At 40.4% G+C, this 16,937-nt stretch overlaps 1 protein-coding gene across 1 annotated transcript in view; it reads left to right on the forward strand.

The window, feature by feature from the left end:
- Positions 1-16,937, forward strand: part of LOC132407471 (protein Niban 2-like) — a 248,893-nt gene that overhangs the window by 151,663 nt on the left and 80,293 nt on the right. Inside the window, exon 4 of the mRNA XM_059994058.1 lies at positions 9,277-9,382. Within this exon, the coding sequence (XP_059850041.1) occupies positions 9,277-9,382 (106 nt within the window). The remainder of the gene's footprint in view (positions 1-9,276; positions 9,383-16,937) is intronic.

Raw genomic sequence — 16,937 nt, forward strand, 5'->3', positions numbered from 1 at the left:
TCTTTGGCTTCAGTGCTCACATAACCAGGACTTGTGATATGCACCAGCTGTTCATACAAGCATTTGCCAACTGCTCCCATGGCTTCACATGATCCTGATTGGGGCCAATGGTCACCTGCAGGCTAGCAGAGGGAAGGAGCACCTTACCCATTCTTTGGTATCTGCACCTCGTTTTTGCACTACTTACTTATATTTTTATATTTCTCATTGCAACTTTTTTATGTATTGCACTCTCCTGCTGCAAAATAACACATTTCATAACACATGAATGGAAATAAACCTGATTCTGGAGATGTTAATGTGTAAAGCAAAGGAGAATGTTACTGGGACTGTAACCAATTTGTCAGCTAATTATTCACAGTTGAGGTACCAGAAGACCAGAGGATAACTTTATTTAAGGAGGGCAGAAACTAAGTTGGGTAACTAATGCAATCAGCATTGCATAAGTGGAGAAAATTCTAAAGGATATATGTGTTTGTTTTGAAGGAAGGGGATGATCTGGGATTATTAGCATGGTTTTGTGCAAACAATGCCTTACTAATCTGATTGAGTTTGTTTAAGAAGATAACTGATAAGATTGAGGAAGACTGGACAATGATTTAATAGAAACTTGAGCATTTTTTACACAATCCGGTATCTACCTGTGTGGAATCAGCTGCCAGCGGCAGGTTAAATAACAGTTGGGCGGGTACATGGATAAGAAAACTTAAGAAGGTTATAGTTCAAACTCTCGTAAATGCAACTAGCTTGGATGAGGAATGTTGATCAGTATAGACCAGTTGGGTTGAAGGGCCTGTTTCCATGCTATATGTCTCTAGGATGTTACTTCGATTGGAAGGCTTTAGATATGGAAAGAAATACTGGGTTTGTTTTCCCTGGAGTAAAGGAGGCTGAAGCACATAGGGTACATTGTGAGAATCTTTTTCTCATGGTCAAGAGGACATAGCCTTAGAGTGAGAGGGATGAGTTTTAAAGGAGATTTAAAGCCTAAGTTTCTTCTACAGACAATAGCTAATATGTACAGTATATAGAACTGTACAGCATAGTATGGGCCCTTTGGCCCACAGTGTTGTGCTAGCATGATCATTCTTGCCCTTTTCTTCCAGATAGTCCATAAACCTCCATTTTTCCTTAATCTGAGAGTCTTATTTGCTTATCTGAGAGTCCCTGATGTCCCAAATGTATCAGCCTCTATCACCATACCTGGCGGTGCATTCCAGGTACTTACCAGTTTCTGTGCAAAAAAAAACTACCTGTGACTTCACCCCTAAACTTTCCTTCACTCTTCATTAATGCGTGTTCTCTGCTATTGGCCATTGCTTCCCTGGGATAAAGGCACTAGCTGTCCATTCTATCCATGCCTCTTATAATGTTGTACTTCTCTATCAATTTACCACTCATTCTTCGTCATTCCAAAGAGAAAAGCCCTAGCTTGCTTAATCTTTCCCAGTATGGAACTTGCTGCCAGAGGAGGTGGTACAATCAGTTACAAACGCTAGGTTTAGGAAACATTTAGACAGGCATAAGGCATAGAAGATTATGAAATCAAGGTGGGTGCATATAAATTTAGTGTAGATGGGCAAGAAGGTGGCATAGATGAGATGTGCCATCAGACCCAGCTCTGTACTGTGCAACTCTAGGACTCTAATAAATGATTTTATTGATACATGTTGAATTGATGTTTCTCTGGCTGGAAGACCAAGGACAGAGGTCAGGATAAGGGACCATGTATTCATAATAGAGATGAGGAAAAATTCCTTCACCCTTAATCTAATGAGTTTTTGAAGAGCTCTACCCAAGATTAACGAGCCTCAGTCACTGAATATAATTCTGATTTTTTTAAAAAATTCTTGGTTCTTGAGTAAATTGGTGAGATGGCATCATTGCTGGCAAATAAGACAAAAGAAGGCTTATTTCACTGAGGTTGGGTGAGACTAAGGATGAGATTATGGAGTACTTGGTGAAACAGGACAGGATAGGACAAAGTCAGCACTGGTTTCATAGAAACATAGAAAACCTAGAGCACAATACAGGCCCTTCAGCCCACAAAGTTGTGCCGAACATGTCCCTTAGAAAATACTAGGGTTACCCATAGCCCTCCATTTTTCTAAGCTCCATGTACCTATCCAAAAGTCTCTTAAAAGACCCTATTGTATCTGCCTCCACCACCGTTGCCAGCAGCCCATTCCACACACTCACCACTCTCTGTGTAAAAAAAACTTACCCCTGATCTCCTCTGTACCTGCTCCCAAGCTCCTTAAACCTGTGCCTTCTTGTGGCAGCCATTTCAGCCCTGGGAAAAAGCCTCTGACTATCCACACAATCAATGCCTCTCATCTTATACTCCTCTATCAGGTCACCTCTCATCCTCCGTCGCTCCAAGGAGAAAAGGCCAAGTTTACTCAACCTGTTTTCACAAGGCATGCTCCCCAATCCAGACAGAACATCCTTGTAAATCTCCTTTGCACCCTTTCTATGGTTTGCACATCCTTCTTGTAGTGAGGCGACCAGAACTGAACACAGTACTCCAAGTGGAGTCTGACCAGGGTTCTATAGAGCTGCAACATTACCTCTCAGTTCCTAAATTCACTTCCATGATTGAAGAAGGCCAATAGACCGTATGCCTTCTTCACCACAGAGTCAACCTGTGCAGCTGCTTTGTGCGTCCTATGAACTCGGACCCCAAGATCCCTCTGATCCTCCACACTGCCAGGAGTATTACCATTAATTCTATATTCTGCCATCATATTTGACCTACCAAAATGAACCACTTCACACTTACCTGGGTTGAACTCCATCTGCCACTTCTCAGCCCAGTTTTGCATCCTATCAATGTCCAGCTGTAACCTCTGACAGCTCTCCACACTATCCACAACACCTCCGATCTTTGTGTCATCAGCAAACTTACTAACCCATTATCCACATAACTTCCTCATCCAGGTCATTTATAAAAGTCAAGAAGAGTAGGGATCCCAGAACAGATCCCTGTGGCATGCCACTGGTCACTGACCTCCATGCAGAATATGAAACATCTACAACCTTAATGAAAATTTTACCTGACGAACCTGATGGAATTCTGTGTGGAGATTACAAGTAGGTTAGATAAAGGGGTTGCAGTGGATGTTGTATATTTGGATTTTTAGAAGGCTTTTGACAAGGTGCCACTCATGAGGCTGCTTACTAAGTTAGGAGCCCATGGCATTAGAAGAAAGTTACTGGCATGGTTAGAGCATTGGCTGATTGGTAGGAGGCAATGAGTGGAAATAAAAGCACAGACACATGCTCACTCTCACTCGGAAGCATGGACAGAAGCACTCAGAAGCACAGATACACACTCACACTCACTCAGAAGCACAAACACACACTGGTTCAGAAGCAGTCACACTCACTCAGAAGCTCAGACACATGCACACACTCGTTACTGGTTGGGTGCCAGTAGCGAGTACTATTCCGCAGAAGTCAGTGTTGGGACCGTTCTTTTTAAGCTGTGTATCAGTGATTCATATGATGAAATAGATGGCTTTGTTGCTAAGGTTGCAGATGATATGAAGATTGGTGTAGGGACAGGTAGTGTTGAGGGAATAGGCAGACTGCAGAAGGACTTAGATTAGAAGAATGGGCAAGAAAGTGGCAAATGAAATACAGTGTTAGGAAATTGGTCAAAAATGGTCATGTGCTTTGGTAGTAGAAATCGATGTGCAGTCTATTTTCTGAACGGGAAGAAAATCCAAAAATGTGAGATTCAAAGGGACTTGGGAGTCCTTGTGCAGATCACCCTAAAGGTTAACTTGCAGGTAGAGTCGATGGGGAGGAAGGCAAGTGCATTCATTTCAAGAGGTCTAGAATACAAAAGCAGAGATGTGATGCTTTGGCTTTATAAGGTATTGGTGAGGCCTCACCTTGAGTATTGTGAACTGCTTTGGGCTCTTAATCTGAGAATAGATGTGCTGGGATGACGTTCATAAGGATGATTCTGGGAATGAAAGGGTTATCATACGAGGAACATTTGATAGCTCTGGGTCTGTACTCACTGAAATTTAGAAGGATGAGGGGGAATCTCTTGAAACTTTGAATGTTGAAAGACCTAGACAGTAGATGTGGAGGACAAGGGTGCACACCCTTAGAATAGAGGGATGTCCATTTAAAACAGATGTGGAGAAATCTTGTTAGCTAGAAGGGGTTGAATTTGTGGAATTTATTACTACAGGCAGCTGTGGAGGCCAGGTTGTTGGATGTATTAAGGCAGAGCTTGATAGGTTCTTAATTGGACATGGCATCAAAGGTTACAGTCTGGGGAGTTTAGCTGAGGAAGGGAGAAAAGGATCAGCCATGAATGAATGGCGGAGCAGACTCAATGAGCCAAATGGCCTAATTCTGCTCCTATGTTTTCTGGTCTTATGGACTAGAACTGCAGTTCATTGATTAAGAGTTGAAGGTAAGATATTTAAGGGTAACCTGAGGGGGAGCTGCATTCAAGCTACCAATATAAGTGATGGATACAGGTTCAATTATAACATTTAAGACTAGTTTGGATAAGGTTTAATGTCAGAGAAATGTATACAATATACATCCTGAAATTCTTTTTCTTTGCAATGTTACGTATCCCATGGGTATTTTGTGACTGTCTTATGACCATGATGTAATTGAGTATCTGGTGAGCATGATGTAATGGTCTTGTGATGGTGGGGTGATGTGATTTTCCTGCCAGTGTGAGGTCACGTGATAACATGGTCCAACATGTATAAAACGGGAAAGCCTGCTGTGACGCAGGAGTTTTGAGTTGATTTGTCGTTTAATTCGTCAGTTATTCCTTTATGCTGCATATTTGTCTCATGACACAGTTTTGTTTTAAAGTGGAGTTTTACATTCTACTGTAAGGTACGGAATCGTTGTGCCGGCGGTTTCGCTAATTGCTGCTAGTTTTGTTTGATGTGTCTTTAATTTAATTTACCTTCCTAAAACTTTTTATGAGGCACTAATTCCATTGATGCCAAAAAAAGGAAAAGACCCACTGGAATGTGCATCCCATAGACCTATTTCTTTACTGAATGTAGATTTTAAAATTTTCTCTAAGATTCTAGCAAATAGGCTTGAGAATATCTTGCCTAATGTTATCTCAAACGATCAAACAGGATTTGTAAAAAATAGATACTCATATTTGAATATTTGAAGATTGTTAAATATCATTTATTCCCCCTCAGCCAAAGAATCTGAATGTATTATATCTGTGGACGCAGAGAAAGCCTTTGATAGGGTGGAGTGGCCTTATCTATTTCAGGTTTTGAAGAGGTTTAATTTTGGTCCAGGCTTTATTTCTTGGATTAAATTGATTTATCTGCAGTTCTAACTAATAATCAAAAGTCTCCTTATTTTAAATTATATAGAGGTACCTGTCAGGGTTGTCCCGTTAGTCCTTTATTATTTAATTTGGCTTTAGAACCACTTGCTATTGCTCTTAGGGATTCAAATTCTGTGCAGGGTATTAGGAGAGGGGATAAATTTCATAAGGTTTTGTTATACGCGGATGATTTATTAGTTTACATTTCAAATCCTAGGGAATCTATTCCTTTTATGTTACCTATATTTATAGAAATTGGTATTTTTTTCTGGATATAAACTTAATTTGCATAAAAGTGAATTATTTCCTATTAATAATTATTCTGATTATTATGATCAAGCATCTTTTAATATTGCCAAAAATAATTTTACTTACCTTGGTATCAAAATTACTAAAAATTTTAAAGACCTATATAGGTATAATTTCTTCCCTTTAGTTGAATATACTCAACAGGTGCTTTCTAAATGGTCACCTATGTCAATGTCATTGATAGGTCGAATAAATGCTATAAAAATGGTTATTCTACTGAAATTTTTATATATATTTCAAGCAGTTCCCTCTTTTGTTCCAAAAACATTTTTTGATAAAATAGATTGTCTGATTTTGCCTTATGTTTGGAATAATAAAAGCTCCAGAGTGAATAAACTTTTATCGCAAAAATCAAAAAAAAATGGAGGACTGGCTTTACCAAACTTTAGATTTTATTATTGGGCAATTAATATTCATTATCTTACTTTTTGGATTTATGATATAGACAACCAAGATTGCCCTTCATGGTTACAGCTGGAGGAAAATTCAGTAATGGGGTTTTCGTTATCTTCTTTATTAGGAGCTCCTCTTCCGTTTTCGCTTGCTAGAATGGGTAGACAAGTTCTCAACCCTATTGTCAAACATACTTTAAAAATTTGGTTTCAATTTCATAGATTTTTTGAATTAAATCATTTTCTACTTTCTAGTAATATTTATTCTAATTCCTTTTTTAAACCATCAACTTAGGATAAGGCTTTATTAATATGGAAAATTAAGGGAATAAAAACTTCTTTAGATTTATTTTTACAAGACTGTTTAATGTCTTTTTCACAGTTAATAGATAAATATGATATCCCCAATACACATTTTTTCAGATATTTATAGGTTAGGAATTTTTTACGTGATTTTTTTTTACTGAATTACCCCTCGGCCTGCTCTTTATATTTGGCTTATGCTATTTTTCAGTTTAAACCTTTTCAAAAACGATTAATAGCTACCATTTATAAACAGTTAATGAATGCTCGCATGTTGCCTAATGATAGGGTTCAACACACCTGGGAAGTAGAACTTCAACATTCACTTTCAGATAATCAATGGGGTAAAATTTATTATTTAGTCAATAATTCATCTAACTGCGCACGCCATATCTTAATTCAGTTTAAGATGGTACACAGGGCCCATATGTCCAAAGTTAAATTGGCGCATATTTTTCCTAATATAAGCCCTATTTGTGACAGATGTAACGCAGAAGTGGCTACTCTAACTCATGTGTTTTGATCAAGTGTAAGTTTAAACAATTTTTGGAGGAAAGTGTTTGGAATCGTATCTAAAGTTATAGATGTGGATGCTCAACCTAATCCACTTACAGCAATTTTTGGGATTATTCCAGAGGAAGCGAGCAAAGTGTCTGCTTCCGCCCAACAGCTTTTTCAACTTTACTGGCTAGGAGAGCTATTTTGCTACACTGGAAAGAATCTAACCCACCTACTGTTTTTTATTGGCTCTCCTCCTTTATGTCATGTCTAAGCTTAGAAAAAATTAGATGCCGGACATTTGATACATCCTTTAATTTTGAACAAGTCTGGTGATCCTTTATTCAATATTTTCACATGATTTAATTTATTTTTATTTATTTATTTTTCTTTATTCTCTTTGGGGAAAATCCTTATCGGTGAAGGTTCAGACATGACTGGAAGGATGTTTCTTCTCTCTCTCTTTTTAAAATTTTATCCTCAATTGGACTGCCCAATCTTTCTTTTTCTTTCATTTTTTTTCCTTTCTCTTTTTTTTGTTTCAGGTTAGTTAGTGGGGTTTTTTGCTTTTATCAATATAATTTCCAATCTTTTTTTATGATTGCTATGAGGAGCTGTAGTTATTTTTTACCATTGTATATATAACAGCATAATATTTTACCTATTTGATTTTGACATTATATACTTCCTGTTTTTATTATTGCTGTTTATATGTCTTTTATATTATCTGTTTGTTAAGCTCCTTCTCTGATTTGTATATTCTTTATTTGAAGATCAATAAAAAGATTGAAAAATGAAATTAAATTATTTAATTTTAAAGTCTAAGTATTGGAGTGTGAAGACTTTACCGAAGTACGGGAACCCGAAGAGTCAAGTAAAGTTGGTGTTGTTTGGCAGTTTAATACAGAATCGACCTTATTGAGTCTTTGTTCAGAAACAGTGACCTGCATCTGAGATAACCTCTGCCTCTAAGAGTAGAAAGGGTTGTGCAGTGTTCATTTGCCAAGGAAAAGGTCAGTTCCTTTAAGTTGTTTTTATTTCCTTCATCATGAATCCTTCGGACAAGGCATATTTCGGCTGGGATTAGCCGAAATATCATGTCGTCGAGGAATTCGTTACTTCAGGAAAGTCTCTCCTAATTGACTGTATAAATCATTTGGACTTTTGTATTTACCACTTTTAAGACTGTGTTCGCATTTACCACTTTAAGAACTGTTCCTGAGTTGCCGTATAGCAGTTAACTTCCGGTTAAGTTGGTCATTTGTATACTTTTCATTTTTGTTGAGCAGAGTTTAATAAATGTTTATTTGTTTATAAAACCTGACTCAATTCTATATTCATTGTTGCCGGACATGTAACATAACAGCAAACATCCACAAAATCAGAAGAGTGCCCCAAAGAATTAATGATAGTTAAACGTTAGATCCCTAAAGCTCCCACAAGCAAACAGCAGTAAGGCAGCGACCCCCCTCCCACACCAGCAAAAAACCATTGGTTCCCCCCCCCACCAAGCACTCAAGCATGCAGCAAACCACCAATAAAGACACAGACTTGCCCAAGTACTCTCCCTCTCTAATAAGGGAAAAAGTGGTGTCCCTGTTTCATAGCGAGAGGGGAGACATAATAAACAACTCGCTGATTCATGATGTTAAAAGTACGTTTTGTTGCTTTTCGCGAGCTCTGCGTCCAGAGAGTCGGCCCCAGAGCTCAGGTCTCTGGATGCACAGCCCATGGCAGCTAACCCACTGCTCCCAGTGTTCTGTGTTCTCCTACGACGCCTCAGTCAGGCGCACCAGCCTTGCATCACCCTGTCTCTAGAGCCACAAAAATCCGGCACCCTGAAGGCTTGCTAGTCTTCCAGGTCGCGCCTTTGGGATATCAAAAAGTAGCCGGTCGTGAGGCCCTCATACCAGGTCCCATTCCTGCAAAGAACTGAAGTCAGAGTGTAACTCCAGGTCAGGGTCTTCAAAAGAACCTTGAAAAGGAAAAAAAAGAGAAATCGAAGATAGAAGTAGAGCTGTTTCCGAAGGTGCAAGCAAAGGAATTTCTGTTTAGCGCCATCTTGACTTTGCACTGCCCTCTGAGTTATAAGTGGATAAATGGATGGTTGGCAGAGGAATGGAGAGCTATGTTCCAAGTGTGGTCTATGCACTAGGCAGAATAACAATTTGGCATGGATTAGATAGGCAGAAAAGAAAACACTATCTGTGCTGTCATGCTCTGTGACCATCAGTTATGATCATTATGAATGTAGTGCAAGGGCCAAGAGGAAGGATTTTTTTCCTTCTCATAACCTCACAGTATCAGTGTGTGAAACACTACCTCTATGATTTTAAAACAATTTAAGAATTGTAATTTAGTATTTTTTAAAATTACATCTGAAGCTAGAAAGTAATTGCAAGTAAATGACTATGAATCTGTTTTTTTTCTTTGCAGGCCTTTGACAGAGGGTCTAGTCCAAAGGGAGTTATTAATTCTGCAGGCTACAAGGTATTGAAGTCAATGGATCAGTACTTGGAACTGCTTAACAACAGTATGCCAGGTAAAAAATGTTAAGGGCATTTCTTCTGTTGGTGATAAGGAAAGAGTGGAACAGGGAACAAATTCAAATAAAGGTCAAGATAGTAGAATGTAAGACATAGGAGCAGAATTAGGCCATTGGCCCATCAAGTCTGCTCTGCTATTTGATCATGGTTGATCCTGAAGAAGTGCAGGATGTATATTGTATATATTTCTTTGACATCAGATTGAAACCTATTGATCCTTTTTTCTCCTCCTCAGCCCCAGTCCCCGATCTTCTCCCCATAACCTTTGATGGCATGTCCAATCAAGAACCTATCATGCTCTGTCATAAATACACCCAATGACCTGGCCTCCAAGCTGCCTGTGGTAATAATTCCACAAATTCACCACTCTGTAGCTCAAGAAATTTCTCTGCATCACTATTTTAAATGGACACCTCTCTATCCTGAAGTTGTGCCCTCATGTCCTATACTACCCCACCATGGGGAAATATCCTTTGCATATAGAACATAAAAATCTACAGCATATTACAGGCCCTTCAGCCCACAATGTTGTGCCAACCATACAACCTACTCTAGAAACTGACTAAAATTACCCTACCGCATAGCCCTCTATTTTAATAAGCTCTATATTACCTATCTAAGAGTCTCTTAAATGACGCTTTTGTATCCGCCTCCACCACTGTCGCCAGCAGTGAGAGATGACATCCCCTCTGTACCTACTACCAAGCACCAAAAACTATGCCCCCTTGTGTTAGCGATTTCAGCCTTTAAAAAAAGCCTCTGACTCCACATGATCAATACCTCTCATCATCTTATACACCTCTATCAAATCACCTCTCGTCCTCTGTTGCTCCAAGGAGAAAAGGCCAAGTTCACTCAACCTATTCTCATGAGGCACACTCTCCAATCCAGGCAACATTCAACCGTACTTGTAAATCTCATCTGCACTCTTTCTATAGTATTCACATCCTTCTTGTAGTGAGGTGACCAGCACTGAACATAGTATTCCAAGTGGGGTCTGGTCCAAGGTCTTATATAGCTGTAACATTACCTCACGGCTCTTGAACTCAATCCCATGGTTGATAAATGCCAACGCACCATACGTATTCTTAACAACATTGTTAACCTGCGCAGCAGCTTTTAATGTCCTATGGACACTGACCCCAATATCTACACATACAAAAGCTGGATGAACTCAGCAGGGCGGGCACCATCCGTTGAAATGAGCAGTCAACGTTTCGGGCCGAGACCCTTCATCAGGACTGAAGAAGGAGAGGGCAGGGGCCCTATAAAGAAGGTGGGGGGAGGGTGGAAGGTGCCAGGTGAAAAACCAATCAGAAGAAAGATTAAGGGGTGGTGGGAGGGGAAGCAGGGAGGGGATAGGCAGGAGAGGTGAATAAGGAATGTAAGGGGAAAGGTACTATGGGTAGTAGAAGAAGACAGAATCATGAGAGAGGTGATAGGCAGCTAGAAGAGGAGGCAGAGTGAAAGTGGGATGGTGGAAGGGAGAGTGAGGGAATTACCTGAAGTTGGAGAATTCGATGTTCATATCAAGGGGCTAGAGACTACCCAGACAGTATATGAGGTGTTGCTTCCTGCACCCATGCTGAGCTTGTCAATTTCATCGATTTTGCCTGTAACTTTCACCCAGCCCTCTAGTTCACTTGTTCCATCTCGGACACTTCTCTCTCCTTTCTCGACCTCTTGGTCTCCATCTCTGGAGACAGACTGTCCACTGACACCTTCTATAAACCCACTGACTCCCATAACTACCTTGATTATACCTCTTCCCACCCTGCCAAATGTAAAAATGCTATTCCCTGTTCCCAGTTCCTCCGTCTCCACCACATCTGCCCCATTTTGTATGACCTCTTTTGTTTTTACATTAACTTTGTCTACTATTTTGCCATTTGAGTATTTCTTCATTTTTAGAATTCATCTATCTTGTACCTTCCTCATTTTTCCCAGAAACTCAAGCCAGCATCTCATTCCAACTTACTTTGGCCAATTCCTCTCTCTTACCACTGTAATTTTCTTTACTCCACTGAAATACTGCTATGTCAGACTTTACTTTTTCCCTATCAAATTTCAAGTTGAACTGAATCATATTGTGATTACTGCCTTCTAAGGGTTCTTTTACTTTAAATTCCCTAATCACCTCTAATTGACACCCAATCCAATATGCTGATCCCCTAGTTGGCTCAACTGACAAACTGCTCTAAAAAGCTATCTTGTGAGCATTCAACAAACTTCCTCTCTTGAGATCCACTTCCAACTTGATCTCCCCAATTAACCTGCATGTTGAAATTTCCCATGACTATCATAACATTGCCTTTTTGACATGCCTTTTCTATTTCCTGTTGTAATCTGCAGTCCATATCCCAGCTACTATTAGGAGGCCTGTGTATATCTGCCATCAGGGTCCTTTTACCCTTCTAGTTTTTTAGCTCAACCCACAAGGATTCAACTTCTTCCGATCTTATGTCACATTTTTCTACTGATTTGCACAAAGAAATCAACAGCACATTATAGGCCCTTTGGCCCACAAAGGTGTGTTGACCATGTAACCTTCTCTAGAAACTGCCTAGAATTTCCCTACTGCATAGCTCTCTAAATTTCTAAGCTGCATGTACCTATCCAAAAGTCTCTTAAAAGACCCTATCGTATCCACCTCTACCACTGTCACTGGCAGTGCATTCAATGCACCCACCATTCTCTGTATAAAAGAACTTAACCTCTGACTTAACCTTTTTCCTACTTCCAAGCACCTTAAAACTATGCCCCTTGTGTTATCCATTTCAGCCCTGGGGGAAAAAACCTCTGGCTATTTGATGTCATTCTTTACCAACAGAGCCACACTATCTCCCTTTGTCTACTTTCCTATCCCTCCCATGCAAATTGTAACCTTGGACATTTAGCTCCCAACTACAACTATCCTCCAGCCATGATTCAGTGATTGCCACAACCTCAACCTGACAATCTGTAATAGTGCAACAAGATCATCCACCTTAGTTCTTAGTTCCATGCATTGAGCCAGAAGGGGCCAGGATTAAGGAAAACCCCAAGGCATTCTACAATGTGTGAAGAGCAAAAGGATAAGACGTGGAAGAATAGGATCTATCAAGTGTGACAGTGGGAAAGTGTGTATGGAACCAGAGGAAATAGCAGAGGTACTTAATGAGTGCTTCAGAATTCACTATGGAAAAGGATATTGGTGATAGTAGTGATGACTTACAACAGACTGAAAAGCTTGAGCATGTAGATATTAAGAAAAAGGATGTGCTGGAGTTTTTGGAAAGCATCAAGTTGGGTAAGTCGCCAGGACTGGATGAGATGTACCCCAGGCTACTGTGGGAGGCAAGGGAGGAGATTGCTGAGCCTCTGGCAATGATCTTTGCATCATCAATGGGGACGGGAGAGGTTCCGGAGGATTGGAGGGTTGCTGATGTCGCTCCTTTATTCAAGAAAGGGAGTAGAGATAACCCAGGAAATTATAGACCAGTGAGTTTTACCTCAGTGGTTGGTAAGTTGATGGAGAGGTCCTGGGAGGCAGGATTTATGAACATTTGGAGAGGTATAATGTGATTAGGAATAGTCAGCATGACTTTCTTAAGGGCAGGTCATGCCTTACAATCCTGATTGAATTCTTTGAGGATGTAGCAAAACACATTGATGAAGGTAGAGCAGTGCATGTAGTGTTTATGGATTTCAGTAAGGTATTTGATAAGGTTTCCATGCAAGGCTCAGTCAGAAAGTAAGGAGGCATGGGATCCAAAGAAATCTTGCTTTGTGGATCCAGAATTAGATTGCCCACAGAAGGCAAAGAGTGGTTCATATTCTGCATGAAGGATATGCAGTGGTGTTCTACAGGGATCTTTTCTGGGACCCCTGCTTTTTGCAATTTTTATAAGTAACCTGGATTAGGAAGTAGAAGGGTGGGTTAGTAAGTTTGTTGATGACACAAAAGTAGGGGATGTTGTGGATAGTCTGGAGGGTTGTCAGAGGTTGCAGTGGGACATCGATAGGATGCAGAAAAGTGCTGAGAAGTGGCTGATGGAGTTTAGCCCAGGTAAGTGTGAAGTGATTCATTTCGGTAGGCTAAATTTGAAGACAGACATAATATTAATGGCAAGCAATATCTTGAGGTCTGTGTCTATAAAACACTCAAAGCTGATGTGCAGGTTGATAGTGTTGTTTAGAAGGCGTATGGTGTGATGGCCTTCATCAACCATGGGACTGTTCAAGAATGGTGAGGAAATGTTACAGCTATATAAGACCATGGTCAGACCCCACTAGTCACCTCAGTTCTGGTCACCTCACTACAGGAAAGATGTGGATATTATAGAGAGAGTGCAGAGGAGATTTACGAGGATGTTGCCTAGATTGGTGAACATGCCTTATAAGTGTATGTTAAGTGAACTTGGCCTTTTTTATCTTGGAATGAGGGAGAGTGAGAGGTGATCTAATAGAGGTGTACAAGATGATGAGAGGCATTGATCATGTGGAGACTTTTTCCCAGGGCTGAAATGGCTAACTCAAGGGGGTACAATTTTAAGATGCTTGGAAGTAGGTACAAGGGGGATGTCAGAGTTAAGTTTTTCACACAGAGTGGTGAGTGCGTGGAATGCATTGCCAGCGATGGTGATAAAGGTGGATGCAATAGGATCTTTTAAAAGACTTCTAGATACATACATGGAACTTGGAAAAATAGAGGGCAATGCAGTAGGGAAATTCTAAGCTGTTTCTAGAGTAGGTTATATGGTCAGCATAATTTTGTGGGCTGAAGGGGCTCTAATGTTCTATGTATAGCAAGTAATTAGAAATATTGTCCTCTGCTGTTAGATAAGGCAGTAAATGTTTGTGCAATCATATATAACATTGACAAGAGTGTACCTGGAGAACAGTTTTGCTCTCTTTTCTGAAAAAGGCATATCCTTAGAGACATAGAAAAGTACAGCACAGAAGCAGCCCTATCAGCCCACCTAGTCCATACCTACCCATTAAAACTGCCTAGTCCCATCAGCCTACACCCAGACCATAGCTATCCAAACCCCTACTATCCATATACATGTCCAAATTTCTCTTAAACGTTGAAACACTGGTGGCAGGGGGGGGTGTGCTTAGCCTACTGCTCAACTCTCTCTATACCCATGATTGTGTGACTAGACATAGCTCAAATACCATATATAAATTTGTTGCTGATACAACCATTGTTGGTAGAGTCTCAGATGGTGTTGAGAGGGTGTACAGGAGCAAGAAATGCCAAATAGTGGAGTGGTGTTGCAGCAACAACCTTGCACTCAACATCAATAAGACGAAAGAGCTGATTGTGGACTTCAGGAAGGGTAAGATGAAGGAACAAAGGTTGGTGGTGTTGTAGATAGTGTAGGGGATTGTCGAAGATTGCAGAGAGACATTGACAGGATACAGAAGTGGGCTGAGAAGCGGCAGGTGGAGTTTAACCCAAAGAAGTGTGAGGTGGTACACTTTGGAAGGACAAACTCCAAGGCAGAGTACAAAGTAAATAGCAAGATACTTGGTAGTGTGGAGAAGCAGAAGGATCTGGGGGTACATGTCCACAGATCCCTGAAAGTTGCCTCACAGGTAGATAGGGTAGTTAAGAAAGCATATGGGGTGTTAGCTTTCATAAGTCGAGGGATAGAGCTTAAGAGACGCGATGTAATGATGCAGCTATATAAAACTCTAGTTAGGCCACAATTGGAGTACTGTGTCCAGTTCTGGTTGCCTCAGTATAGGAAGAATGTGGAAGTATTGGAAAGGGTACAGAGGAGATTTACCAGGATGCTGCCTGGTTTAGAGAGTATGGATTGTAATCAGAGATTAAGGAAGCTAGGGCTTTACTCTTTGGAGAGAAGGAAGATGAGAGGAGACATGATAGAGGCGTACAAGATATTAAGAGGAATAGATAGAGTTGACAGCCAGTGCCTCTTCCCCAGGGCAGCACTGCTCAGTACAAGAGGACATGGCTTTAAGGTAAGAGGAGGGAAATTCAAGGAGGATATTAGAGGAAGGTTTTTCACTCAAGAGAGTGGTTGGTGCGTGGAATGCACTGCCTGAGTCAGTGGTGGAGGCAGATACACTAGTGAAATTTAAGAGAGTACTAGACAGGTATATGGAGGAATTTAAGGTTGGGGGGTTATATGGAAGGCAGGGTTTGAGGGTCAGCACAACATTGTGGGCCGAAGGGCCTGTAATGTGCTGTACTGTTCTGTGTTCTAACACATACCAGTCCTCGTAGAGGGACCAGAAGTGGAGAGATTGAGCAGTTTCAAGTTGCTGGATGTCAAGAACTTTGAGGACCTAACCTGGTTCCAACATATCGATGTAGTTGTAAAGAAGTCAAGACAGCGGCTATTCTTCATTCGGAGTTTAAAAAGATTTGGCATGTCAACAAATACACTCAAAAACTTCTATAGTTGTACTGTGGAAAGCATTCTGACTGGCTGCATCTTTGTCTGGTATGGAGGGGGCTACTGCACAGAACCAAAAGAAGCTGCAAAGTGTTGTAAATTTAGTCGGCTTCATCTTGGGTACTCGCCTACGAAGTATCCAGGACGTCTGCAAGGAATGGTGTTTCAGAAAGGCAGCGTCCATTATTAAGGACCTCCAGCACCCAGGGCATGCCATTTTCTCACTGTTACCATCTGTTAGGAGGTACAGAAGCCTGAAGAGACACACTCAGTGATTCAGAAATGGCTTCTTCCCTTCTGCCATCTGATTCCTAAATGGACATTACCTCATGAACACTACCTAATTTTTTAAATATATATTATTTGTTTTTAACATGATTTTTATCTATTTAATATTTGTATACTGTAATTGATTTACTTTTACTTATTTTTTCCCCTTCTATATTATGAACTGCTGCTGCTAAGTTAACAAATTTCACAACACATGCCGGTGATAATAAACCTGATTCTGATTCTGAAATAGATTGCGCATCTACCGGGTGCACAAGCAACTCTTTCCACACTCTCAGAACCTTCTGAGTGAAAATGTTTCCCCTCATGTCCCCTTAAATTTTTCGTCTTTCCCCTTTAACCTGTGACCTGTAGTTGTAGTCCCAATCAACTTCATTGAGAAATTACCCCTCATAGTATACCTCTTTCAAACCTCCTCTCGATCTTCTACGTTCCAAGGAATAAAGTCCTAACTTATTTGATCCTTCCTTATAACCCATGTCCTCCAATCCCAGCAACATTCTTGTACTTGTGCATACTTACTGTACTGAGCAGATTTGACCAATGCAAAGTATGGGGTTTCGAGGAAGGCAATCTGATCTTTGTTTGCTTAAGATGATAAAGCTGTTGCCTACCATCTGAGAATCTAGGGGCCACGCTTTCAGAGAAAGGTGTCACCCATTTTAGATGGAAGTGAGCTTGAACTAATTTAAGAGTTGGAGTATTTTAAGATTTTCCTACTGTAAATGTAGCATTAAACAGGTTTTGTTTGGGGGGGGGGATGTTGGAACATTCAGAATTATAGAGAACAGTAAAAAAAAAAGTGATGTTCAAGCCAAGCAGTTTGATCTAATTGAATGGTGAAAAGAGC

The sequence above is a fragment of the Hypanus sabinus genome, chromosome 18 (assembly GCF_030144855.1).
Source record: "Hypanus sabinus isolate sHypSab1 chromosome 18, sHypSab1.hap1, whole genome shotgun sequence".
In the NCBI taxonomy this organism is placed as follows: Eukaryota; Metazoa; Chordata; class Chondrichthyes; order Myliobatiformes; family Dasyatidae; genus Hypanus; species Hypanus sabinus.